This window comes from Amphibalanus amphitrite, unplaced genomic scaffold (assembly GCF_019059575.1).
Source record: "Amphibalanus amphitrite isolate SeventyFive unplaced genomic scaffold, NRLGWU_Aamphi_draft 000025F_arrow, whole genome shotgun sequence".
NCBI classification, from domain to species: Eukaryota; Metazoa; Arthropoda; class Thecostraca; order Balanomorpha; family Balanidae; genus Amphibalanus; species Amphibalanus amphitrite.
In genome coordinates this window covers 510,758-536,882 of record NW_024881521.1, presented here as the reverse complement: position 1 = coordinate 536,882, position 26,125 = coordinate 510,758, and the positions used below count along the sequence as shown (strand labels likewise).

Genomic DNA, 26,125 nt, shown 5'->3' with positions numbered 1-26,125 from the left:
CATTTATTACCAAACTGCAACATTTATTGGACTCCGGCCTCCATTGACGCCGCTGCCGGAGCGACATTGTCGTCGTTTCCCACAATTCACCGGCATTCCTAGTGCCTCATAACCGGGCCGAATGACGGCATCGATCTCTGGCATGGCTGGGTCGTCTGTCGTCTGAATATTGGTATCCATAAACGGACCCGATGTCCCGACGCCGGGCCGCTCGCGCCGGAAGCATTTCATAAACTTTATACCGCCCAGTAAACGTCCCGAGACGAGACCTTTTCAGACACCGTTATGGCTCACCAGCTCCTCACACATTTGAAATTGCTCATCCTGCGTTATGGTACATCAGAAAGCATTTTTGTGACATTTATCTGTAAACTCTTTCATAGTTTGGATTATTTATGAGTCACCAAAGGCTGAAGAAAGGAATGCAAATTAATATCTTCACGCGTACCACCGGTTTTACGAGCTACCAAGAGATATTTCAGGTCAGGGCAGTGATTGAGAATCTCTCAGCCTTTGGGTTTTCCTCGGGGTCATCAGACGGTCCACGGCGCCTGTCTCTAGGTCAGCAGGCCGCCGTCCCAGGGTCGACCCGGGGTCGCAGTGTCGCACCAGCCGTTGCAGCGCAACCGGACAAATACTGACCGGGTCGGTGATCAATACGCAGCAGGTCCGTCGTACGGACGGTAAGGAGCGTACGGAACGGCTCGGCGGGCCGACCACTCGGATCGCTAACTCGACCCGGCACGCGACGCGACAACAACCTTCGATCCTGCATATCGGGTCGAGGCTTGGTCAAACACTGCTCATGGGATAGCTGGCGTCGATATACCCCCTAGAGTCGTTCGCAACTGGGGGCATCGCGTGTCGCTGCCGAGTGTACGGCACTGAGCTGCCGTGACAACATTATCACGGTAACGGCCTCGACGCGGCTGCAGAAAAACAGAGCCGCCCCATTACAAGGCCATTATGGGACTTGAGGATGTTTACCGTAACAAGGAGCGCTGGCGGGATTTTCCTTCTGATGTTCAACTGGGCACATTGGATTTGTTTCAGAAATAATTGCTTCAAATGCAGAATCATATCGACGAATATATTTTAGGAAACATAGTGCCTTCATTATTAAGGTGTCGTGTTCGAAAACAAGCTTCACAATGCACAAGGTGCCCAACTTTTTGATGTTCGGCTATATTTAAGCCAGTTTCGCATGCAACTTGACCTTGATGTTGGCGTATAAAACAAAAACACGACTGTGCCGTGAAGGCCAAGTACTCATTACCGAACTCCAAACTCACGACATACCACCGCTAAAAGGTCCTCACGAGCCAACTCTACCGCCAAAGCCCGGACGTACCGGCACTTAACACACATTTACACTCAACGTCGTCGCCGCTCAACCATAAAGGTTCGGGCTGTGCCAAAGCAAACATTCCCGGGTGGGGTGGTGGCTGAGGCGGGGCCATCAGGTTCCCCAGAGACGGCCCGATGGCGTCTGTGCCCGGCACGGCCAGCACGGCGGGCACGTTCGCGCGCGGCCGGCGTGCTCACGTGGCGGTCATTTGCTCCGATTACCCGGCGGGCCGGCCGTTCCGGTCGTCGTAGCAGCTCGACGGTGACCGCAGACACAACTCGACTCAGGGCGGGGAAGAATGGAGTGGGGGAGCGAAATACAGCCGCCAGCCGGTACGCCGGGTATGAAATCCCTGCAATCCCCGACCCAGTCTCAGAGGTAGGCCTGGCGTGGTTCTTGGAAGACGCTCGATGCGACCCATCAGTGCGTGAAGACTCATCATACACCACGGGGCTTCCAGAGTCGAGACACGCGCCGCAGGTCACGCGAGCCCGCCTCCTGTACCGGGCTACAGGTGTCGGCTCGGCACTTTTAATTAGGCCGGCGCGCCGCTGTGGAAATGAGCCTAGGTGGTCCACCTGACCCCTGTTGTTCCGACCCACCGGCCGGTCGCTGCTAAGGAAATGACCCTGGCTGTCGAACATGGTTCAGTCGACCCCTATCGCCCCCACCGACCCAGCATCACCGGCGGCCGACGCCGCCTACCCAAGACGTCGCCCGCTGTGGACGACGTCGGTGACCGTCGCCGGCGCTCATCCCGACAGACGGGTCAGTGACGCCGCTCGGTCGATGTTCAATCACGGCCCGCAGAGTGGCGACGGCCGGTCCGATTAATGACGAGCTGCGCCGCCCCGCGGTCCGCCTGTCCACACAGAGGGCGGGTGTTTGCTGAGGCGTTGACCGGCCGCTGAGCCGGCTCACGGCGCCGCCCGGTCCGAGCCGACCAGCGGACGGCGGGCGGGCGTTCACACTGGGTGGGCACCGTCCGCCTCCCACAGTCTGCCAGACCGGATCAGCCAACCGAGCAGGGCTCACAGAGTGGGACGCAGCCGGACGTGGCCACTTCGATTAGTTTCGGTTCGACGCTGCCGACAGAAAAGAATAGGTGATCCAACTCACCACGCCTTGCCCGCAAAGCGACCCTTTCGAAGTTGTAGATAAACACTGCGGCCACAGAATCCAATGTTGGCCACAAGGAAACTATGGTTTAATCCCAGCGCGCGCTGGTGGGCGTTTTATACGGACCGTTCCCACACAAAACTTTGTGGTGAGAATTACGGAGTTCTCATGAGATTGCCACCGTCTGCGAACTCGGCCGTTTTCTTCCGCCCAGCGAGATGAAAACGAGTCCACAGCGCCGCAGCTATTCTCCATCTGGCCGAGAAAACGACGGCACGGTTTAAACAAACATTTATCATGGCTTTGTGGGCCAAAATGAAGATGGTGTGATAATAGCCCAGTCTAGTGGAGACAAATACCCGGATGGGAGACCAGCACTAGAGGAGGCCAGGAAGGATGAATTATAGCGGCAGCTACTTAACGTGGCCAAATTGACTCGGTCTCCGCGAGCTAAGAATAAAACATCGCATGCTGTTGAGTAATCTGCTCCGTGCGTGCTCTGCTCCGAGCAATGTGCGCAAGATCACTTCGCATCATCCAGCTGAAGCAAGAACCCACCTCTCGCTTCCCGGAGTGCTGACAGATTAGCGTCTGCCCTCCATCCGCAGTCAGTGCAGCTCACCGTCCACGCTCGATGGGTGAACACAAAACCGGCCGCCCCCACCGCGACACAACCGCGTCGGGAAGGGTTACGAACACGCCAGCTCACAGGGAGGTACGAACAGCACCACAGGGCAAAGGAATCTGATAGTCTGTCCACGGGGCGTGAAGACATACAACAGACGTCGTACGGTTCCGGCACGGGCTTCAGTGACGATTGTGTGCGAGTCTGCTGTTTGGCTTCGCTGGGGAACGGGTTATCACAGACGTCGAAATCTTTCAGAGCGACTTTCTGGTGGCGACAGCTTTATTGAATCAGTCCGTTTGCATAATTAATGATGTTTTTCCACTATTCACTCGGGAAAATGTCTCCTTCCTTTTTCAACATCACTTTGGTAGACAAAAACTGAGCACCTCGCATCCGCCCGCATAAAACTTGCATCGTCCGTTCCATTCTCCGTAACTGTCGTCTTCTGTCAGTTCTCAAATCTCTACCTCATTTCCTGCGTATCTCCTGTTCGCACCCGGCTGTCACAGACTTCATTCTCCGTCGTTCCACGCCAGTGGAGAGGCGGCAGAGCGTGTGTTGCAGCACGAACACTAGTTCTGTCAGCGGGCGCTCGCTCCGGGCGGCCACGGTGTCAGATCGGGACTGCGGCAACAGGGGCGGGGCGCGCGTGAGGAAATTAGGGCCGACCACTCTCGTTGGGTTGGATAGTGAGCACGCCAGCGCACCATTACTAGCCTCCCGCAGAGCCTCTTCACAGAGCCGTCCAGAAGCGAGAGATGGTCCGAACATGGCGCTCTAAACAACGAACAGAGAGACCGTCTATGGGTAGGTAAGCTTTGCCATGCATCCCCTCCATCCACCGATGAAAGCTGAGAGCCATGGCACGACTTCTGTCTGCGTATTGTTTCTTTTGTCGTCGGTCGGTCAGGCGAACGGCGGGCGCCTTTCTCCGCTGTCAGTCGTGCAGTCAATGAGTGACCTCGGCCGGTCCAGATCGGCCATGCGCCGACCCGTGACGGCAGCACCGGTGACCTCGGGTGACCCGTGGCGGCGACTGACGGTCGTCGTGACCCCTGCCTATGGCGAGCGGGGTGACATTTCGCCGACTGCGGGCTCCATTCCCCAAGGGCTCACCAGGCAGTATCTATTCGACAGTAAATGGCACCACCGACCACAGGAACATTCCTCAGACGGCGCTAGACACGTTTACGGTGGACAGCTTTCATGAGCATAGCTGCCTCGTGCTAGCACAAAATGGTGTCGGCCCAGATCTGACCGACCTAAAACCAGCTGCAACTCAACCACAAACAGTGGACACCCGACTCCCGCAAACAGAGGGCGTTTAGAAATCCGACCGGTCACCGCCGGCTTGGCACTAATCGCCTGTCGTAACCCTTTAAAACCAGTTTTAGCCGACAGCCGGAGCCGTGTGGCGAGACGACCCTCTAAGAGCGTGTGATGTATGCGCGTCGTCCGCTATCGCCGACACGGTTATCGGATAGGGAGGCGCCGAAGCAGCGGGGTGGCGAGCGGCGACCCGAGCAGCAGAGGAGACCCGGCAGTGATTCCCATGAAGGATGAGGTATTTCCTATTATTTCGATCCGGGTATATAGATGGCGACGCGCCAACAAGGCACACAAATGCTCAATGTCTTCTGACACTGGCATTTGCATACACACGAGTCAGAAAACAATGTGTTGGAATGTTGATCCAGCGTATTGAATATGTAGGCCGTAGACGCCGTCCCATTCAAAGGTCACACGAGTCCCGTGCAGTACTGGGCCGGGTTGAAAGCCCGCACCGTACGGCCTGCATGTGATAACACCAGCGGCGGAATGCGGCGGCGGCGCGCGATGCCGCGATGCTCCCGTCTTCTCCGACCCAATTTCGGCGGCAGCGGACGGCGCATGCAGCACGGCAGACGAGACAGGGAGTCTGACGAAGATAAGTAGCGCCTGGGGACGAAAACAGGTCCCGTCCGCGCAGGAATGCTGTCCACCCGCTCTCCAAGAAAGCTCGACCGCCTTAGGGCTAATCCCCGCTGGTTATGTGGCAAAAACAGTCGACTTTCTGACAAATAGCCGCAGCGAAAAATAGCGTCCGGCCAGGCCTGCTCCTGTGGTCGCTGACCACGCCAACCGGTAAACACGCAGTGAGGCGGTTATGATTTCATAAAACAGCCGCTATCGCTGCCAGCGCGTGTCCTAAATCATCATAATTTCACAGCCAGCCTCACGCACGGGCCAACGGCGGTCGAAAGGCGTGATCGGAAGCCACAAAGCGTCTGAGCGGCCGGTCGGCCTGCGGTGATTTCCGCCGGTCAATCCGTGCGTTCCCGGAAGCCCTCAGCACCGATCAACGATCGCATGCAAACAATGTGTCGCCGACGGCAGTGTCGACGGCGGTCGGACCGATGGCCGGAAATGACCGGCCATTGTCGTCGTTTGGCTAAGACACCGGTGGCTAATGACTTGGTCACGAAGGACGCGCAGCCGGCGGCGACGGGAAGGTACAGTCATCGACACAAGTGGCGCGCCGGGTTATCGCTGAAACGCCAGGTAGGTAGCGCTGAAGCGCCAGTTATTGCTGGAGCGCCGGTGGGGACGAGTTTGTCTATGCGGGCGGAAGGTGGGCGTCCGCTGGCCGCCGTACGGATGGTCAGCGGCAGGGCACTGTCCGGACACACCCAGAACACCGGTCATTTCATAGACGGATAGGAATGCGGACGGACCAGGTCACTGCCGGGTCAGACGCCGCCAGCAGTCAGGCACCAGCCACGTGATGGGTTTCCACTGGGCTGCATACGCGCTCATAGCTGCCAGGCTTGAGCAGTTTGTCAAGTTATTAAAGCTGCTTAGCTTTGAAACAGATACCAACCAATACCTTATACGTATGAAGGCATCAAGATATTAGCAACCGCTTTCCAGGATGCATTATAATCCAGAGTTAAGTTTTCACGCTGCTCTTGCGACAACGTCTTTTCAAGCCAGATTTGCTTTCGTCACCGCACATCGGCTCAGCTCTATTCCCGGTAAAGTCCATGATTTACTCTGATGCCCGCCGCTCGTAGCGCCTTATCGAGCAGCGTCACATCTTGCAGCCGCATGCAGAGCCGATGTCACGGACAGACCGCCGGACGAGAGACGAGCCCGTGCAGCGGCCGACACCGACCGACCGCGCTATAGCTCATATTCTAAACCGTCCGACCGTAAAATACAGCCTCATCCCGGGAAAATTCCACCTCTAAATTCCGGCCTGACTTCGCCAGCAGTCAGCGCGATGGTGGAGGAGACAGGGTTCGGAACGATAGGCGAAATCTGCGGCGGTTTGGTGTCGCTGCCTAGCCTGGATTAGGGAGCTTCTAGAGCCTGGTTTAGACTCGGTTCAAAACGTCTTTGTGGTCATGATCGATCACCTGTCCCGCTCCTGAGTCGGAGGCTGGCCGACTTAATTCAGCCCGTCAGCGGTGCGCTTAATCTGCCTCCCGGCCGCCACAGGGATGTCCCTACTCCCTACCTTACGGTGTCCGGGATCACCGCAGTCCTTTCATGGCTCCCCTCTCCCTCACTCGGCAGACCAGTGGCCACGCCGGAAAGTTAGCCCCTGCAGGACGTGCTCTGGTTACAGTGGAGTGAGCTGAACGCCCGCGGACCCCGGCTCGTCGCCACACAGCGGAGGAGGGGCTCTCGTGATGCTGTCACAACACCACACCCACGATGGGACGGTATGCGGAGTTTTACCGGCCGAGACACGCCACCTCGGCCCAGTTTGAAAGCGCTGGCCGCCGGTGGCCGCCGCCGGTACAGCTTACAAACAAACAATGCATGCTTGTCATGCCACAGAGACCGACACGTGAACTTCGTTGATCGCACGTAATCGGGAATTTTACTCACACCAGGCGGCACCGCAAACCGCGAGGTTTCGGTCGGTTGCTCACGGCCCTGCCGCTCCAATGAAGGCCACCTGGCCCCGGTAGCCGTGCGCCCTCCCACGGACCAACATTACCGCACCGCCAGTCATCGTCTACACAGCTGCGCCACGGCCGCCACCGCGCCACGACCGTCGTCAGAGCGCCGCGGTTGTCGTGAGAGCATGCGTCGGCGCCGGGAGCGGCGAGCTTCCGGTCAGCGGCGACCCAAATACCGGAGCAAAGACGGAGCTCGGAGCGGCACGGAGCCGAGCCGGGCCCCGCCCGGCGCACACGGCCGAGAACCGGGTCACGCCGACTTTAACACGGCGTTAATTACGGCCGAGAGCTGGCGATACCGATCAGATGCATCACGAGTGCGGGGGGCGGGGCGGCCCGCCGCGCCGCGCCCCGTATGGACTCGGGCTGGCCAGGGGACGGAGTTCACCGCGGCGGGTGGGGCCGGCCGGGCCGGACGCAGCGGAGCGGAGACCGTTCCGACGTCTGTCTACAGCGGCCAGCTCTGTTCCCAGCGCTCCAACAGCAGCTGGAGACGATCGGCAGTGACCATTTCCATCCGGCCAAACGACCTCGGCCCCAGCACCGGCCGGCAACCCTATGGCAGAGCCGAGTCTGACCAGCCGGCTGCGCGTGACACCACGACAAACGAGCCCGGCGGCCGGACCACCTTCAAAATTGGCCGGCCGTCGCGGCGGCGAACCATCCATCAGTCGATCGGCACTGGCCGGCAGCGGCCAGCACGTCCACCTCAGCTCCGTCTCTATCCTGAGGGCCGTCCCCAGTCTCTATCCAAAGAACCGCCATCGGACTCCGCCGCTGACGGCAGAGTGCCGCTGCCTTCTCCCCCGTCCTATTTCTTTCTCCGTCACCATTTCGTGCTTCCTCCAGTTCAGTCTCATTCTCTCTTCATGTCTTATCTTCCCTAGCCTTATCAATCATCATTAGTATTGGTCGATGTCGAGCAGCTTCTTCGCTTCGTCTCTAAAGCGAAGTTAAGCAGTAGCTGGTAATTGTCGCGTTCTGTCACCATCCCTTCCTTATGCATATTTCTATCACATTCATATCCTCCAACCAAGTCACAACGACTACGCCAAGCCTAGCTATATTTTTGCTAACCTATCATGCTTTCCTTTCCTGTTTCTTTTCTGCCCACTTCAGCAGTTTCAACCACTCCCATGGGCCATGCACGTTCTGATGCCGTTCAGCACCGCTGCTTCCTCCAGCAGCGGTGTGCATTCGCGCTGCCCAGAGTTCAATGATCTACATACGGGACATTCACTTCGAACTTTTTGCCACGCTTACGGCTTCTCTGAATTTGTTTCAATCAATCTATCACCTTTTTATCGGACGGTTAATTAACATCGGCATGTTTCATTATGTCGCGTTGCGACACGCCCATCCAACAGTGATTACTAGGATTCCTTTCACTGGATCTCCATACGGGCATTTACCACGGGCTTCTCCGGTTTAGCACTTCGTCCCTGCGCCTGAAACACTAACCAGTTCTATTCATCGCTCCCGGCCGCCGTATCGGCTCCCGGGACCGGAGGCCGCGGAGGAATGCTGGCTGCCGGCGCGGCGCCACCGCCGGAAATGCCAGCCTCCAGACTCCGACCGTGGCCAACCGGACTCGGATGGGACGAGACAGGACGGGACGAGACGGGACGAATGGGACGAGACGGTACGGGTATTGTGACGAGACGGGACGGAACAGGGCATGGCGAGACATGATGGGACGAAACAAACGGATTGAAACGGGATACCACGGGGCAGAACGGGACAAGACGGAACACTAAACGGTTTCGGTTCCAGTGCTACCACTCACCAGGCACCAAAGCTGAGCTGGGAACGTGGGAATCATAAGCTAACGAGTCGGCAGCGCCCGTCCCACCTCGATACGGAACGCTTCTATCGCACCTCTAACTCACCCGGGCCTGACCCGGAACTGACCAAAACTTCCCCAAACTGACCCACAGGTGTCCTAAGAGCCGAACTGATCGGAGTCAAAGGTCATCCAGAGGTCAGCCGACACTCGCCACGGACCCGCATCTCCTGAGTGTCCCCTGATCGATTACGGGCCGATAGCTTTTCTCGAGAGCTGCCGGAGCTCGCCAAGTGCTGGATCGACAGCCAGCTTCGCAGAACAGTCTCGTCTCAGCACGGTGCGTCGTCGGGCGGGCGCGTTCCCATCGCTCAGAGTGCTCCCAGGCTACAAATTACATCACATCGTACATCACCGACTGCAGTGCTCTGTCACCTCTGAAGTATGGCGATTCGCAGAGGAAAAAAGCTGACCCGAAATCTGGAAACGGCGCTCCAGATTCCGGACTTGGTGGAACCATTTGATTGATTGATTGACTTCAGACCGAGTTCGGAATTGTCCAACGTTTAAGAGAACTGGTTCAAGGAAGATGATCGATACCAGCAGGTGTACAAAAGCAGCAACGCTGTTAATGACTAACCGGTCGAAGTGCTGACAAGATGCCAATGAATGACAGCCCCACCGCGAACGATGTCCAATGCCGGAGGGGCGGGAGGTCGAACGACCCAGCTGACCTCTGAGGGCTGTACCGGCTCAGGAACCGGTCCCCGGTGGCCAGAGAGCACGGCACGGGTTCAGGACCTCGTCTACTCAGTCTGATGGGAAAATCTTTACAGCGACGAAAACACCAGCGCGCTTGCCATAAAGCCGGCCTTCATATCACAACAAGACGATCTGAAGCTTGCAGCGCCTGATGGACGATGACACTTTATTTCCGGAGATGGGCGGCGCGGGTTTATTTCCTCAGACAACTCAAAGTCGGACATCTCCGTCTTCCGAGCGCTTTTTTATTGAGTGTCGTTCCCAGAATTATTGTTCGCTGTTACTGATATCCTAATGGCATATCAAGTAGCCGAGCCAATCGAAGAAATGTTTTGAATGGGAAATTCTGAAGCCATCTGAAAAGACGTGACCGAGGAATACCAAACAGCAGCATTATTTGGCTAATGTAAATTCCATGTTTTATTTTCCAAGAATCCAATGTTAACACTCAAATAGTATCCAGCTCGATAATAAGTTGAATGAACTATGGACACGGGTCACCTCACAGAAATTCCACACCGGACATAAGCCGCAGTTTCCCCGTTCCCGCATCCTCACGGATCACACTGAAACACCGTGCCGTTATCCGGCGAGCGAGCGAATATCTAATGGATCTCTCACATAGATCACAGGCCGAACAAAAGACCGGCGACTGACGGGAGCCGTGCGACCGCCGTCCAGACTTCCGGGCCCTACTTCCCGTCCGCTGCCGTTCCGGTCAGCCTCACTCTCCGCCTCCCGCGGCGGGCGGCCGGACCCGCTGACCGGCAGCGGCCGATACCTCATCCCCGTGTCCAGGCGGCGCGGCGGCCCGTCTCGTGGGAACGGGGCCTGTCCAGGTCACCGGGAGGCCATGCCACTGTGTAACTCACGCCCGGCCACCGCAGCGACCCGGAACGGTGGCGCAGGTAATTGGCCGTGGGAGCAGCCGAGCGGCCGACCGACGCCGCGGACGGGCGCACGGAGCAGCCCTGAGCGGGCAGGAGCCTTGCGAACGAACTGACAGAGGCCGCGGATGGACTGAGACCATGGTCCGGTAAACGGAAGGTCATGGAGTACAAATCTGGGTCGGACTACATATATGATACAGCTCAGTCAAAGCCTTCTAGCTACGCATCCCCTGATCATCGGGAAGCTACATTGGTCAATATCTGTATAACCCAGCCGCAGATGCAGTGCATATCATAGCGTAAGCACAAAAGGTGCGGGCTGTGCACCGTGTGCAGCGCAGACGTGAGGATCTTTATCAGAAATGTAGCTTTCATCCGGAGCCAGACCGTGCTGACAGGCCGAATCCGTCTCTCACCGTTGTGAACCAGTGTCTGTTTTTCTCTCCCATAGCGAGCGAATTTTCCTGTCGGCGCCGGAGATTCGACAATCGATTGCCATTCAGGCAGCGAGAAAATCGTTCATTGGTTTCCTAGATAGCCCGGAGTAAAAAAAGAAGGATTCTCCTCTTCGTCCGGAGACGGTCGGCCCGGTGAAATAGTGGGCTGTGAGCGGGGTCAGAGATCAGCCCTCCCTCCGGTCACCCGCTGAATAGATGGGGGCCGTCCCCAACAGCGATCCCGACATTTGTTAGCCTCGATTCAACTCAATCGCCGACGAAATGCCCATCAAACATAGAGTGATGAAGAAACATCGATACTGAGAAAAAGGGTCCCGACAGGCTCCAAACCAACAGAGAGGTTTAATTCCGGGTTGAGGCAGGCACAAAAAGCGGTTTATTTAATTTGTGCCAAGTAACGGGCCTGGGATGAAGGAACGTTGCACCAGTAATTAAAGCTTGACGCGGTCGTGTGGGAAATGAGACCACCGGGGTAGGATCCTCTGAAACGGCGGTAACGCCCTCCGGAGGCCGGAAAACGAGAGATGAGCGGACGCGCCCGCCTCCATACTGCAAACACGGTCCGATGCGAGACGCCTTGACCCAAAGCCCGCAGCACGAGCTGCCTGAAATTCAGAGTACACCGGCAAAATTAGTTTCAGAGTGGTTCAGGAAGGTTCCATGAAACAAGCTAGGCCAGCACGTCTCCTGCTTAATATCGTCTGGTCGTTTCTCCTGGCACGTCATATAACTTCCGCTGCTTGGAATAATGGATCACAAGCAATTACGCCGGACAGTTCAATCTGAGTTTGTGCGAGCACGATGTCGATGAGACCAATTACGGATGTCAAAGAACCGCTTTGTCTCCCGCGTAAATGGTAGGTAATTGTCTGAAATCAGAAGTATACACGTACACAATACATATCGTACCGGCATTCAACGTAGACATGGATCGGAAGAGGCGGTTTGGTCCACTTGTTAGCAAATAGCAATTCCACATCGACTGGGATGTTCTCAACTGCAAATCGTTAACTGCAGCCACGCAAACAACTAAGTCATGTCTTATCGGACTATTGCAATTTTGTGTGGAAACGGATCAGAAGCTCGGAAGGGTCTATGGTTGCATCGGTGAACAGAGGGTGGCGTGTCAATAACCCTCCCAGCCGCGTCACTTTGTTGTTTCCGCACCTGCCCTCAACGGTTCGATTTGGCGCGCCTGTGCATTTAGCCAACACCACATCTATAGCGTTCTACGGTTACGATTTTCAGCGAGTGCGTTCCACACTTTCTGCTGCCTCAGACAATTTAAGCTTCCCTCAAACTTTTAGCCTCCACAGTTCGGGAAATGCGAGTACGCACCCAAGAGAGCTTTGCAGCCACAGCTGCCGGGAAAACTTCTCGAGCTGGACCGATCGTTTCGTTCCAGATGGTGGCCGCAGAAGGTGGTCTCTGCTCTCGCGGAGGTTTCGCGGAGCCGCACGGAGCGTCGGCACCCGTCGGTCCGTCGGTCCGCCCGTCGGACACGGCTCGTCGCACGCCGAACACGTCCGACGCGCCGAGCGCGCCGCCACATGCCGGACGCGTGTCGAAATTAGCCCCCAGTGCGCCGCGTCTGCCGCCAGTGTGCCGCGCCTGCCGCCGCTGTCTGCCCGTGATCCATCAGGAGCGACACGGCTGGACAGCGGCGAGCAGGGCGGGGAGCTCAGCCGAGCCGCCCCCGCCGGTCGGCACGCCCTCCGCGGCGGAGGAGACGCATCGAGACGACATACCGACGGGCCAGAGGAGACACGCGACCGCAGGACACTGTCTCATTTAGAGCTCCGTTATCACCCGACGCCGGCGGCCGATCGGTCTTGTTCCACGTCAGAGGATCGCTGACAGACCATGCCATCCTCCCTGTCGTCCTTAGCGGCTGGTCCTAGCTTCCACTACACTGCTCCTCGCAGGCATGCCATGACCTCCTCTCTATGTCCTGCCTGACCTGCTCCCCATCCCCGTTTGACTTTCGCACGCTTCGTCCTGCTTCCTACTACCACACAGGCTTGCTCCTCCATCTGCAGCGTTTTGACATCCACTCCTAGGCAGACTCTTCACTCCCTATCCTGACCCATAGCCTGCCCCACACTATTCCCTATCCTGACTGCTGACCCACTCCTTGTCCTGACCCACTCCCCAGCCCCACTCGTCAGCGCGCTTCTCGCGCGGCGCCGGCCGTGTGCCCGCGGCCGTGGATGATTGGGCGGCGGCCGGCTCGTTACTGGCATCAACCAATTAGCCGCTCGGTCGCCCCGGGCGCCGCCGCACGGTGATCAGGGGTATCCGCTCGACCCGTCGATCTGGGCAGCGGCGGCCAGCGGCGGCGTCGTCTCACAGTCACCACCCACGGCTCTACCCCTATGGAGAGCTCTCATGGCTCGGCGCCGTGGTGGTCAGTGCAGACTCATCCTCTCTAAGCTGCAAGATGATAACAATGAAACTTGGCCTTGGATGTCATGGCTGAAGGCCATGAAAATGCAATCAAAGGAAAATGTTAGGAACAGACCAGGTTCAGTGCCTTTTCATTGCGTCAACTGTCTAATTCACTTCCCGCCCAAAACATCTTCGTTCAGAACCAGCTCCGCCCATTTCATCTCACGGTTGCTCGAGCCACCATCCGTGCACTAAGCACGTCCAGCCGAACCTCGTCACGGTGCAGGCTCTCCCACTGCGGAGGAGCGACAACCGCAAACGGCCCGATCGTGACCCACGGCACAAGTGCTGCCTCAGCCAGACGGGCCAGGCCAGCCCTGCACCGGACGGCGGAGCTAGGGAGTGTCCAGACATCACCACCGCTGTCCGCTGCCGCTGCTTTCTCGTGCGCTGCGGCCCGCTCGGGTCAGCCATGAGCTAAATACCCCGAGTCGGTCAGGTCGGCAGCTTCCCCGAGTGGGGCACCCACGGCTGTTAAATCCCGGATTCCGGCCGACGATCCGGCGGGTGAGAGTCGAATTCCGTGAGTGAGCCGGTAGAGAGTTGAGCAGGGAGAACTGATCAAACGAGCATCCAGTTCCGTGAAGTGCTCGGAGGGGAAATGTTCCGCGAGTCCATCGGGGCGGCTACGTGCTATGGATTCCCCGAGTGCGCCCTGATTCCCAGGATGCTAGTCGGTCTGACTGGCCTCAGCCAGCGTCTTTTTCCGCTGTCGGTCGTCACCCTGTCCCCAGGTGTTGAGATCGGCGGCTGGTCGAGCGCCGATCAACCGAGCTGAGAGGATAATCCTCTCCCAAGGCCCGTCAGTAGCGCCGTGCCGCTACTCTATCACACCCACAACCCCGTACCCAGCTCTCAGTCTCGTCGCAGTCACGGCCAGGGCGGTGCCGTAACAACTCACGGGCGCAGCTGCCACCGCCGGCAGACGGTCCCCAGGGTCGGTATCAACGCCGCCGCAGTCCGAGGCAGTTAGGCCACGCGCTTGCTGTCGGATCTCACAGCTCTATAGTTTCTCCCCAGGGTTTCTGAGAGGCCTTCAGCGGCAGATATCCGATGGGACAGTCTTACTGATCGGAAAGACTGGCGAAGCCAGCGCGCTGAGGTAACGCATACCACCACATCTCCCACACTGAGAAAAAAAATTATTCCCCTGGAACACCTTTAAGGGTGTGTACCAAACTGCACCTCGCTGGGGTGTCAGACGGGTGTCACTTTTGACACCAATACAGGTGTCATGAGGAATGAAACACCGGGTGTCTGACACCCTTTTAGGTGTCTGACACCCTTTTGGGTGCACACCCAAAAGGGTGTCAGACACCCGGTGTTTGATTCCCAATGACACCTGTATTGGTGTCAAAAGTGACACCCGTCTGACACCCCAGCGAGGTGCAGTTTGGTACACACCCTTAAAGGTGTTACGAGAGTGTCCATTGGATGCCAAAAAAGGTGTCGACACATTCTTACATTTATTGGTTCAAACAGGCATATCGCATACATATCGCAAGATGGCATTCCTATTTTGTATACAGCAACAAACTATATAAAGTACAAAAATATGGGCTCTATATTTACGGAGAAATCCAATGAAAACTCACCGAAACACATCGGGTCCATTCACAGTGAGAAGTTGCTCGCATTTCAGGCTTCAGCAATGATAATTAACCGTCGATTATCTCCAACCAGATGTTATTCCGCAGTTCACTTGCTTTCGTTTCCATGGTGCAATGCTGTGTTGTCATCCTCACTCCAGTCTTCAAATTTCACCGAGTACCGGCCGCCTCGTCATTTGAATAAACAAGGAGCAAGCTACAAATAAAAGCTAAACATTATCATTAACGCACAATCACTTGAAGAAGTAGGTACACTGCGAACAACGTTCGGCGCCACTATATCCACATAAATTCAAAAAAGCCCTCCATCACTCACACCCCACACGCAACACGTGGTCACGCCGCCGCCAACTGAAATCTAACGGCTTTCCTGCAAGGTGGCGCTTTTTGATCTTCGCATGGTTGACGCCGTGACCAGTACACAAATGACGTCACACAATGCAGCTTGCTGATTGGGTAATGATTCAAACCACTGGACCTGCTGTGGTTTCTAGCAGTGCTACGGAGTCAGAGTCGGAGTCTGATGGAGTTGGCAGTTCTGGCCGGAATAGGAGTCCATTTTGGAAGACAGAGCGGGAGTCCGAGTCACTGAAAATCCGTTAGACAACGCATCCCTGGTTCCTAACACAAGTGACGTCAGAACAATTTATGTAATGATTTAGGTTCGAATACACGACAGCTTTCCAACATTTCGTGACTCATGCTGGAATGTTCCTCAACAAATGACAACACACGTGAAGGTATCACAAGGGTATCAGATCCCTTTTAAGGAACATTTTTTTACACCTTTTGAAGTGTTGATGGTTTAGGGTGTTTGACACCCGAATGGATGTTGGTGTAGGACACCCATTAATGTGTCTTTCTGAATCCCATTATGGTGTGTTTAAAAGCGCGTTGCACTTGAAGGTTGTCATCGTGGTGTTGTACACCTCCATGATTCCCAAAACAACATTTTTGACACCAATCTGGGCGTTATATATGACACTGCAATGATGTCCGACACCCGTGAGACACCCCATGGGAATATTTTTCCTCATTTTTTTTCACGCTGTTTTTGGTGTCAGATCCTTTTGCAAGTGTCAATGTGACACCTCTAGCAGTGTCGGACACTTTTAACATTCCGCTTCAATAAATGGCAACACCTGTGAAGGCATCATAAGGGTGTCAGATGCTTTTAAAAGAACATTTTTGACACCTTTTAGGGTGTTTGATACCTTAGAGTGTTTGATACCCGGATGGGTGTGGGTGTCGGACACCTATTAAGGTGTCATGCTGAATCCCATTAAGGTATATCTAAACACTCGCATGCGAACGAACACTTGAAAGGGTGTCATCGTGGTGTTGTACACCTTAATGATTCCCTAAACAGCATTTTTCAACACCAATCTGGGTGTTCGATGACACCTCCAATGGTGTCTGACACCCGTAAAACACCCCTGGGGAATAATTTTTTTTTCTCAGTGCAGGAGATCCTACGCAGCCAGCTGGACTTAGCCAGAAACAACCCACGCATCTCTACACTCCAGCACATCTGCTGCACGGTCGATGGCTTGGTTCCGAAGAAGCAGCGCAGAAAGATTCTCCAAGACAGTTAAAAACAATTGAGATTTATGCTATACAGAAAGCAAGACACAGAACCAGTAAATCCTAATATGCATGACGACTTAAATCAAACATAACTACGTCTGGTATGAGGCTTCAAAAAGAGGCGTCGTTAACAAAAACGTAAAAAAGTCGTGAGAAATAGAGCCGGTGACGGTGTTTTTGCCAGCCGGTCGTGCCTGTGCGGAGCACGGCGCGGCCCGCGCCAGGTGGCTGTGCCGAACGGCCCACCGATCGGAGTTGACGGCACGCCGGCGCGCGGCGGCCGGTCGCTTTTTGCGGGCCGGTGGCCGGCGGCGGCACGGCGCGGCGCGGCGGTGACCAGCGCGCACCGTTAGCCGCCGCGCGCCGCCACCACCGCCACACACCGGTCCGGCCGCGCGGCGCGCCGCAAAAAGCCCGTCGTGTCGTGAGAGATGACGGCGGTGCATTGGGGAGCGGAGAGAGCCGTCGGCCGGCCGGCCGGGGCGGAGATGGGTCAGTGCCGGCCGTCGGCTGTGGGTCACCACCCAGTGCAGCCGCTGCAGGGACGCTGCTCGGCTGCACAGCGGCTGCAGCCGGCCGGCGCGCCGGGACGCCGCTCTCTCCACACCTGCCCGGCCGGGTGGACTGAGGGTGCGGAGCTCGGAGCTCAGCACGGCCCGCCGGAGCCCGTCAGCTCTCACGGCGGCTCCGACGGCGGCGGTGAGTGACAGCTCCGCCCGACACCGGTCGGCGCCCGGTCCTGTCATTTCCGCCCCGCCGAGCTCGACACGCAAAAAGCCGCCGCCGCCGCCGTGTCGGATTGTGTTGCAGGCGGTATTGTGTGTCGGCCAGGCGGACTGGCCGATAACACGGCCGGAGTCGGAGTCGGCTGCAGGGGATCAGGACGCGGCACACACGGACCTCACCGGCGGCTGCAGCGGCAGCTGACGTGTGTACTGCACCGGGCGGGGCTGGGCAGTCGTACAAACAGGGACCGCCGCTGACGCGCCAGGGTCAACCGGCTGTCACCGCGCCGAGTTACGGCCGAGAGATGCAGCAGGGGGTGGTCACGACACGTCGAGAGAGGAGGCGACTCAGTGGGGAAGGAGTGCCGACGCGGCAATGTTCGGAACGGAGGGTCTCGCCCGATGGCGACGGGATGGTTCGCGGTGGTATGGTTATCCGCCTACGCGGCCGATTAATCTGCGCTGATCGATTTACAGCAGTCAGCGTATGATGGACGGGGCTCGTTGCCTAATGTCGGCTATTGTCAGAATTAACAGCATCAGCGGCAGATCGACAGCCCAATGAGATCAAAACAATTGGATCCGCTTGACGCTAGGCGGAGTTAATGATAACTAGCTACTGTCGCAAGAATCGGCACTATACGGCGGTCGAAGGGCAGAACTCCTGCCAGACTGAAAGTTCGAAATCGAAGGAGGATGCTTATTATTTTAATGACGAATCTATTGACTTTATCGTTTTCATCGAGCTCCATTGGCCCCATCATAATTGTGCCACAATCCCAAACATTCCATTGATCGTGGGACCCATCGTTTAGGGCGGCGATTGTTCCGACGCCATCCGGGAACTATAAATCTTCCGTCGTTAAACTATCAACACCAATCGAGCCGCATTGGACCGTGAACGATCGCTTACAGAACTGTGCCAGAAATAAAGGGTCAAATGAAACGGCCCGCGAGAAATCCGTTAGGCACGCTCTCGCTGAAATCATCAAACGCTACAGCCGCTAACAGTCTGAAAATTATTCTCAACTTTAGCTCCGGTGAACAAACGCGGCTTTCGGTTATCGGTGAAGCCCATCCATCACACAAACAGCACAGGCGTCCGTGTGCGGAGATCGACGGCTTACGGAGGTGAATAAAGCTCCCGCGTCAGATGGCGGACAGGTGACCTGGCTTTGAATCCGACCGGGCGCCGCGGCGGGCTGAATCGACCGGCTGAGTTACGAGGGACGCTCATCAGCCACCCCCTGCGCCGCGTGCAGCGGATGATCGGTTGCCGCGCCTCTACCAGCCACACGCCTTCGCAATCGTGTTCTGCCTCAGCGGCGCGCCTTTGTGGCTGACCCGAATTTCAGCACCAGCAGCAGCGGCGGCGGCGGCGGCTGCGGAGCTGGCTGGCGGAACGAACCCCGGGCAGCGACACCAATCCCCGCGGAGCGGCGCGGCGCCCGCAGCCATCTGCCGCCGCCGGCCAGCGGTGCCGTCCCTAGCTCGGCCGTCACACTAATCCCGCCCCAGAGGTCGCGGAATGCCCGTCTCGGCGGCGGCACGAGCTCTCGGCGCCGCCGGCCCGCCGATTTCACCAACGGAGGCCGGCTCTCAAGCCTCTGCGGTCAGTTTACGGCCGTGTATGTCACCGACGGACCAGCTCAACGGAGGATGGCAAATGCCGGGGTGCCGCAACGAGGGGTTGAGAGAGAAAGAACGTGCAGAAAAGGTAAAGAGAATACTCACCGGGTTGTTCTGCTGAGGCTGCTGCTGCTGCTGCTGCTGCTGCTGCTGGTGGTGTTGGTGCTGCTGGTGCTGAACTGGCGGTGGCGGTGGTGCCGGTGGTGCTGGCGGCGGCGGCGGCGGCGGCTGCCGGGCGCCGTCGTTGCTCTGACTGCGGCTGCGGTACTGGGAGGGCAGAGTCGCTGCAGACGCGGCGGCCGGTGGTGGCCGCTGCGGCCCCCCGCTGCCTCCGGGAGGGCGCGGCAGGGTCAGGGCGGCCTGCGGCGGCGGCGGCTGACCGGACCGCGCCCAGCCGGCGCGCTGACCGGCCGGTACGGAGGGGCCCGTCTGACCAGCCGGCGGGCCGCTGCCGTATACATCGGGCGGCGGCGGCGCCGGCTTGGTTCGGTGGATGGCCGGCGGCGGCTGGTGCTGGTGCTGATGGTGCGGCGGGTAGCCGTTCGGCACAGAGCCGTTCTGATGGACGCCGTTCTGAGGCAGGTAGCCATTCTGGTGGACTCCGTTCTGGGGCAGGTATCCATTTTGATGGACTCCGTTCTGAGGCAAGTAGCCATTCTGGTAGACACCACCAGTGTGCTGAGTCGGCCGGTGGCCCGGGGGCACCAGCTCAATGCGCACAGACGGAGCCGTTTCTGGAACAGATAAAAAACGTCCGGTCAGTTGGGCGGACCCCGGTGGGCCCCAGCGAAGCGACCCATATCTGCGCGTCGGCCGACTCACCTGATGAATGTGTCCGCTCGAGATAATATCACACCACCGCGATGATACCCAGGTACGAGCTGTGATACCAGATATAATTTACCGGCCCTAATTTCAGAACAGTCCACTGACACACAAGCATCTCGTGTCGGAATTTATTTCACTCCAAGGGAAAAGGTCATCTTCTAACGAGGAGAGAGCGTCCGGCTAGTTTCGGGAGAATGCGACCTTTCCAAACATGAACGCCCTCCAGCCTGAACTCTGCATAATTCAATGAGAGTTTAGCTCGTCATTCAGTCCGCCTCCAGTCTCCACCCGTGTTTTTCTGACACCAAAACGAAAACCCTTTCCCAGATAAACCAACCAGCCTTTTTCTTCAAAGGAGCGTGCGTGCATCAACATACGAGACAGATTATCTGCATCCCCGCACCACCAAAGACATTCGGGCCGCGTCCTAAAACGTGCCGAGCGAAAATGATGGTCCGGTAGCACAAAAACGACCCGTCATCGCAACAGACTGCAAATGCCCTACGGAGACTGGGTCGCGGGTATAGGGTCGCGAGAGAAAGGACCGGGCAAGGGAGACTGGGGATGGAGCCGAGGCAATAGCATGGAATACTCGGCGCGACGGAGAGACACGGGCTGCATTACGCCACACGAGAGCCGACAAAGCCGGTGGTATTAGCGCCATCAGTTCTGGACACGAGTAACCCGGTGGGCTGTGCCGGGACGGCCATCGCGGCGCGGCGGGGAACGGCAGGGCAGGTTCGGCCGGGCCAGGTCAATACAGCACGTCTGGGCCGGTGGCTGAGGAGCAGGCGGAGGCCGGTGCAGGCCGGCCGGTCCACCCGCCATGGCCGGCCAGGTCAACGCTCCGGCGGCGGCGCGGCGCTGCACACGTTATGGACCGACTGCAGCGAGCACAACCGGTCCGGCCCGGCGGCCGGCGGCGGCAAACACCGGTGACCGTCCGGGCGCCGACACGGCCTCTGCACGGAGACGCCGGGCTGAGCGGTCACTGCAGTGATTGTTCGCTGCACGGCCACGGCCACGGCACACGGAGACGGCAGCGCAGTGACCGGCCAGTGGCCATTGCACGGAGAGCAGTGATTGTTCGTTATACGGTCTACGGAGACCGGAGACAGTGACGGTGACCGGACACTGCACCGATGCGATGGCCGTCTCAAGTCTGCAATGCGGAGACGGTTACTTCGGCCTGGAACCGACAGATTTAACGGTGCTGACGAAGAACAAAAGAAAGGAGAAACAAGGAAAACGAGCAATAGTATGGAACTCCGGGAGCAAACAGATAATTCAAGAGGCTCTATATAAAGCGCAGAAGTCCACGGCTTCGACAGCGCAAAACGGTGCGGACGGACCGAATGCCGTGACCTGGTGAAACGCAAGACGGCGTGATATAAAACCAAATCGTGACCTGGGAAAGTGCGGACGGTCTCGGCGGCGCTGAGCTGATTTCAAATGGTTCGGGACGGCGCTGCTCGGTCGCCGGCGCCGGAGGGGACGGCAGCGAGCCGCAGAGTCACGATGGCTTCGGGCCGGGAACGGACGGACCCGACCGCCGACCAACAACAGCAGGTGCCAAACGATGGCGTCGTCATGATGATGATGACGATACTGACGATGATGAGCCCGCCCGAATTTTGTCCAGACATCGACATGTTTGTCAACCGTGTGCCATCTCAGATCAGAAAATGCTGATGAGTCGCAGCGAAGAGTATGTAAGGAAAGATGTAATGACATTCGAGGTCAGTGCACTTGCTAAGCGCTATTTAACCAAGGAATCCATAAAGCATGCTGCATTGCGATGTCAGACTGACGGGTGATACGTCGCAAAGACGCTAAATTCGGTCTCTGATCGATGCTGGTAATACTCCTGGCTATCGAGAGCAACCAAACCAAGGCAACGCTGGGGTAGCTTAGCTACCATAGGGTAGATTCCGAACCAGGTAGTCCCTCATACAGTATACAGCACTTCCCGCTCTACGCCCATTCCGCCGGTCGCCACAGAAGGCCGCGGCCGGTGACGACGTGTGAGGTTTTTCTAACGGGCCGGTGGCCGCCTCATATACCACCCGGCCGGTCGGCCACCTCATGCATATCACTCCCACGGGCGTCGGCGGCGCGCCGGGACCACGCATCGCGGCCGTAACACACACTACCGTACGCATTAATTCGGTCATTACTGTCAGCAGGGCTGCATTTAGTAGCGGCGGTGAGCCGTGGGCCGGTCGGTGGGCATTCACCGGTGTTGTGTATGGAGATAGGTGCTGATCGGGCCGAGCTGCAGCGGCCGGCGTCCTCGGCAGGGCGCGTGGGCCGGTCAGCTAACGGTCCGCCCCGACTGACCCACTGCAGTGTCACCGGCCGCCGCCACGGCCACGGGAGCGGGCCATCTCCGTGAGCGGTCACGGCGCCGACATGGACGGTCAGCGGTCAGCACTCAGCGGTCAGCGGAGACCGGCTGGCACCGGGTCACCGCCGGACCGGGTCAGCACGGCCCCGCTGCAGCCGGTCAGCCGGTCGGGCGGACGCCGGGGCCGGTCGCGGCGGTCCCAGAGTTGGGAGACGCCCGCTGTCGACCGGCAGGGTGACAACCGGGTCAGGCGTGTCAACGGTGCCGTACCGGCCGACCCGTCTGACCAGTGACCACTGTGACTACAAGGCGGGCTACCTGGGACCGGTATGAGGAACGGCGGACAGGGGAATGGGCGACCTCATTCCACCAATTTATCGAAAAGTAAAGGGCACCTGGGAAACTCACCCACTAACCCTTCGGCCTTCACCCATATATTCTTCTGGATTCCAGTTTATCAGTCAAAGTATTTATTGATGGACTCGCTTTAGAGCTTTCTCCATCGGCGAATACTAATACCGACCGACAGCAACAGTTTTGAGTTACATCACGATATCAGTCTTCCTACCGGCACCTGATATTTTTATCCCGGGATAAACACCTTGGCTATTTCTCAGCCCGACCGAGACGACCTGAGCCTGTCCGCCCCCCTGTCCGCCCCCTCCCCGCCCGGGCCCTGACCACGCCAGGCGAGAGAGATTAATTGACCGACGCCTTTCTATTCATGAGGTGACCGCGCCCTGCTCCGGCCGGCCTCTCGACACCCTTTGGCCGGCCCCGCTGCCCGACCGGTTGACCGCGCTGTGTGCACGTGTGGGGTAGCGCAGTCGGGCCAAACTGGTTCTGGGTCCCCAATAGTAACGGGTCCACTGACCGATACGCAGCCGCCGAGGGTCACCGCACGTCCGCATCGCGTGCAGTGAAGGACGCCGGCTCACAATGAGGCTAAGCATACAGAGATACACCATTTAGAGGAAAATGAATAGTTTAACCCGATTTAGTGAAACACTCCCAGTCATCATCCAATGAATAAGTAAATACATAAATAGCAAATACAATATAAAATGGTTTTAATATACACTGATTTCATGTGTGAAAAGATCTGCACTTAAGGTTTCTCGAGCATTACGGTCACCTCCGTAGGTACTCAATCGATAGCATGCTGCCTCTACCAATAATAGCAGAAATCAGCCCTTCGTGACTCAGATCTTAGCTGATATTTCTACTGACATCTCAAGGATAGCAAAACACAAGCATGCGCCTTCCCTCGACATCGATAAATCGACAGGAGCATTTGTTGAAAGCAGATCGCTGCGATACGAACAAAGCTGGATACAGCTGAACGTAAGTCAAATCGTTTTGAACGTTCAAAGATGGCTCACTTGCAGCTGAGTCTCAACTGTTTACTCACCTAAAGCCGATTTCCCACATGACAGGCAGCACTTTTGGGTGAAGAATTCGTCCAGTTTCTGCCACATGGTGGCCGTCTCACAGTTTGTCTCACGTCTGAGCACCAGAGATCGTTGGCGACCGGGGCGGGGGCGGGGGCGGCCGGAGCTGACCACTCGCGCGGGCGGCTCGGGCGGCCGCGGCTGGCCGACTGGCCGGCCGGTGCCGAGCCGCCGCGGCGCCTTCTCCGCCGCCGCCGCCGCCGCCGCCGCCGCCGCCGTCCGGTCGGTCGCCGGCCCGGCCCGGCACCTCCCTATCGATCACATGTGGCCGGCCGGCCGACCGCCGGCGCCCCGGTCACACCCCCGAAAACGCCGCCGGCCGGGCGCCGCGCTGACCCTCCGGCCGGCCCGTCCTTCACGCCCCAACTCTGGAGCTGATGTTCTAAGAACAGAAGCCCCGAGCCCAGTTCTAGCGCCAGCTCGAGAGACGAAAAGTCTGGCGCCCGGCAGAGCCCAACACTTCTCGACAGGCCCAGCCCAGAGAGTTTCGGCTAAAACCCTACACTTAAAAGATCTTCTGACATCTGCTGACAGCGTCAGACGGAATCTGACCTCGCTCTAACAGCTACTGACCATCTGACCTCGGTCTGACAGTAGTTGACGATGTGACCTCGGTCGGACAGGTTTGACACGAGGTCGGAAACGTTCGGAACAGAGACGAAAAACGGAAAAGTGGACGGAAAGCTACGATACCAATCACCGAACGGACGGCAAGAGTAAACGGCAGACGACGAAAAGTGCTGGACCACGACAGAGGCTGGTCAGGTGACGATTAACAAGAGGTGGTCGACCGACGTTTCAGTCAATTCAGAACGATTCGCTCCCCGCCGCTCCCCCGAGTAGCCTTGGCCGTGCAGTCTGTGAGGGGTTCGATCCAAAGCCAACCGGACAGTCGCACGGCCAACGGCCAAGGTCACGGCACGGGGGCACGGCACGGCACGGCGGCAGGGGACGCCAGGTAGTGAGTGGTGATCAGTCGTCATATCCGGGCCCTCCGGCAGTGCAGCAGTGACTCACAAACCAGTGCACACACGATGATTCACCTCGGCAGGACCAGCCACCGACAGGACAGACTGAGGACGTCCCCGCATTCCGTTACTGGTGAAAGGTTGCAGGAAGTTTTGAGTTCGTGACAGACCTCGCGTGACGTGTGACCGTGAGTGCGACAGTCACACGCGCCAGTCACACGGACTGGAAGGCGGCTGTGACGCGGGGGAGCCGGTGGCAGCCGCTGCCGGCAGTTTCACGAGGACACGTCAGCTACACGCTGTGACTGCATGTCCAAAGCAGGAACGACATTACACGCCCACTTAGGCACTAACCGACAACTTGAAACGAAATATGCACGTCTGATGTCAAGCTGGACCACAAGAATAAGAAATATGCAACGAATGTAATGTATTCTCCAGAAACTTGGTGGCCTAAATGGTTCTGAACGGAGAGCCTCCCAAATATAAACGTTCCAATGGCGTTCAATAAACTCATTTCGCAAACTTTAATCTTCAGGCTAATAACCGAGCTAATATAGCCAGCCCACGCGGCAAACTTGACAGATATCAGCCCAGTTTTTTGCTCGTTCCTCTAAGCGACGTTCATGTCTCTGGCGACCACGGAAGCAAGTAGGCGGAGATAGCCCAGATGGTAACCAGTGCGGGGAGGCACGCATGTCACCGATGGCAGTGACGCCAACTCGACATCAGCAGCTCAATGGCCCCTTGACATGAAAGCTGCAGGGTTGCAGATCGTGCATGGTCATCTACTCACGTCTCGCTGGGACCGTAGGAGGGCTCAGGGCAGTTGCCGGGGTGGGGTAGTTGATGGCAGGGCAGGGTTAGCGGCCACAGACGGCAGTCGACTCAAGGACGTCGGGATTGAGATTCAGTGGGAGGTTGGTGGTCTCAGTGTATATGTTGTGGAGACCATTTGGTGGCACAAAGGCAGCTGAGAGAGAGAGGGATGGGGAGAGAGAGAAGGGACAGAGAGCGAGAGAAGGAGAGAGAGAGACAATGAGACAGAGAGAGAGAGAGAGAGAGAGAGAGAGAGAGAGAGAGAGAGAGAGAGAGAGAGAGAGAGAGAGAGAGAGAGAGAGAGAGAGAGAGAGAGAGAGAGAGAGAGAGAGAGAGAGAGAGAGAGAGAGAGAGAGAGAGAGAGAGAGAGAGAGAGAGAGAGAGAGAGAGAGAGAATTAGTAGATGTGGAGGGAGGGGAGACAGCATAAGTGTATTCAGCTTGAAGTGGTGGTGTGGCGACTGAAGTGCACAGCGGGCATGGGAATTAGAGAGGCAGTCCACCAGACCATACGAGACCCATAAGAGGCAGCGCCGACAATGGTGATGGGGAGACGACTCAGGCGTTTGTCGTTACCAGAAACGGGTACCGAGATGATTGAGGAGTTAGGAATGGCAAGATGACAGTGTCTAGGGGAATGTCTACATTGAATATGTTGCAGAACAATGGGAGTTGTCAATATGAATAACAGCGAATGAATAATAAGAAATAGGATTATAGGCATACAATGCTAAAATTGGTGATCAGTGGACGAAACAAAACATGAATAACAAATA

The 26,125-nt window shown here is 57.3% G+C and overlaps 1 protein-coding gene across 3 annotated transcripts in view; it reads right to left on the bottom strand.

The window, feature by feature from the left end:
- LOC122393730 (bromodomain-containing protein 4B-like) overlaps window positions 1-23,693 on the bottom strand; it is a 42,284-nt gene extending 18,591 nt beyond the window's left edge. For all 3 annotated transcript variants that reach the window (XM_043390019.1, XM_043390001.1, XM_043390010.1), the window contains exons 1-2: window positions 23,524-23,693; window positions 19,043-19,671 (exon numbers count right to left, since the gene is read on the bottom strand). In XM_043390019.1, the coding sequence (XP_043245954.1) occupies window positions 19,043-19,671; window positions 23,524-23,590 (696 nt within the window). In that variant the 5' untranslated portion in view covers window positions 23,591-23,693. The remainder of the gene's footprint in view (window positions 1-19,042; window positions 19,672-23,523) is intronic.
- Between the last annotated feature and the right edge of the window lie 2,432 nt (window positions 23,694-26,125).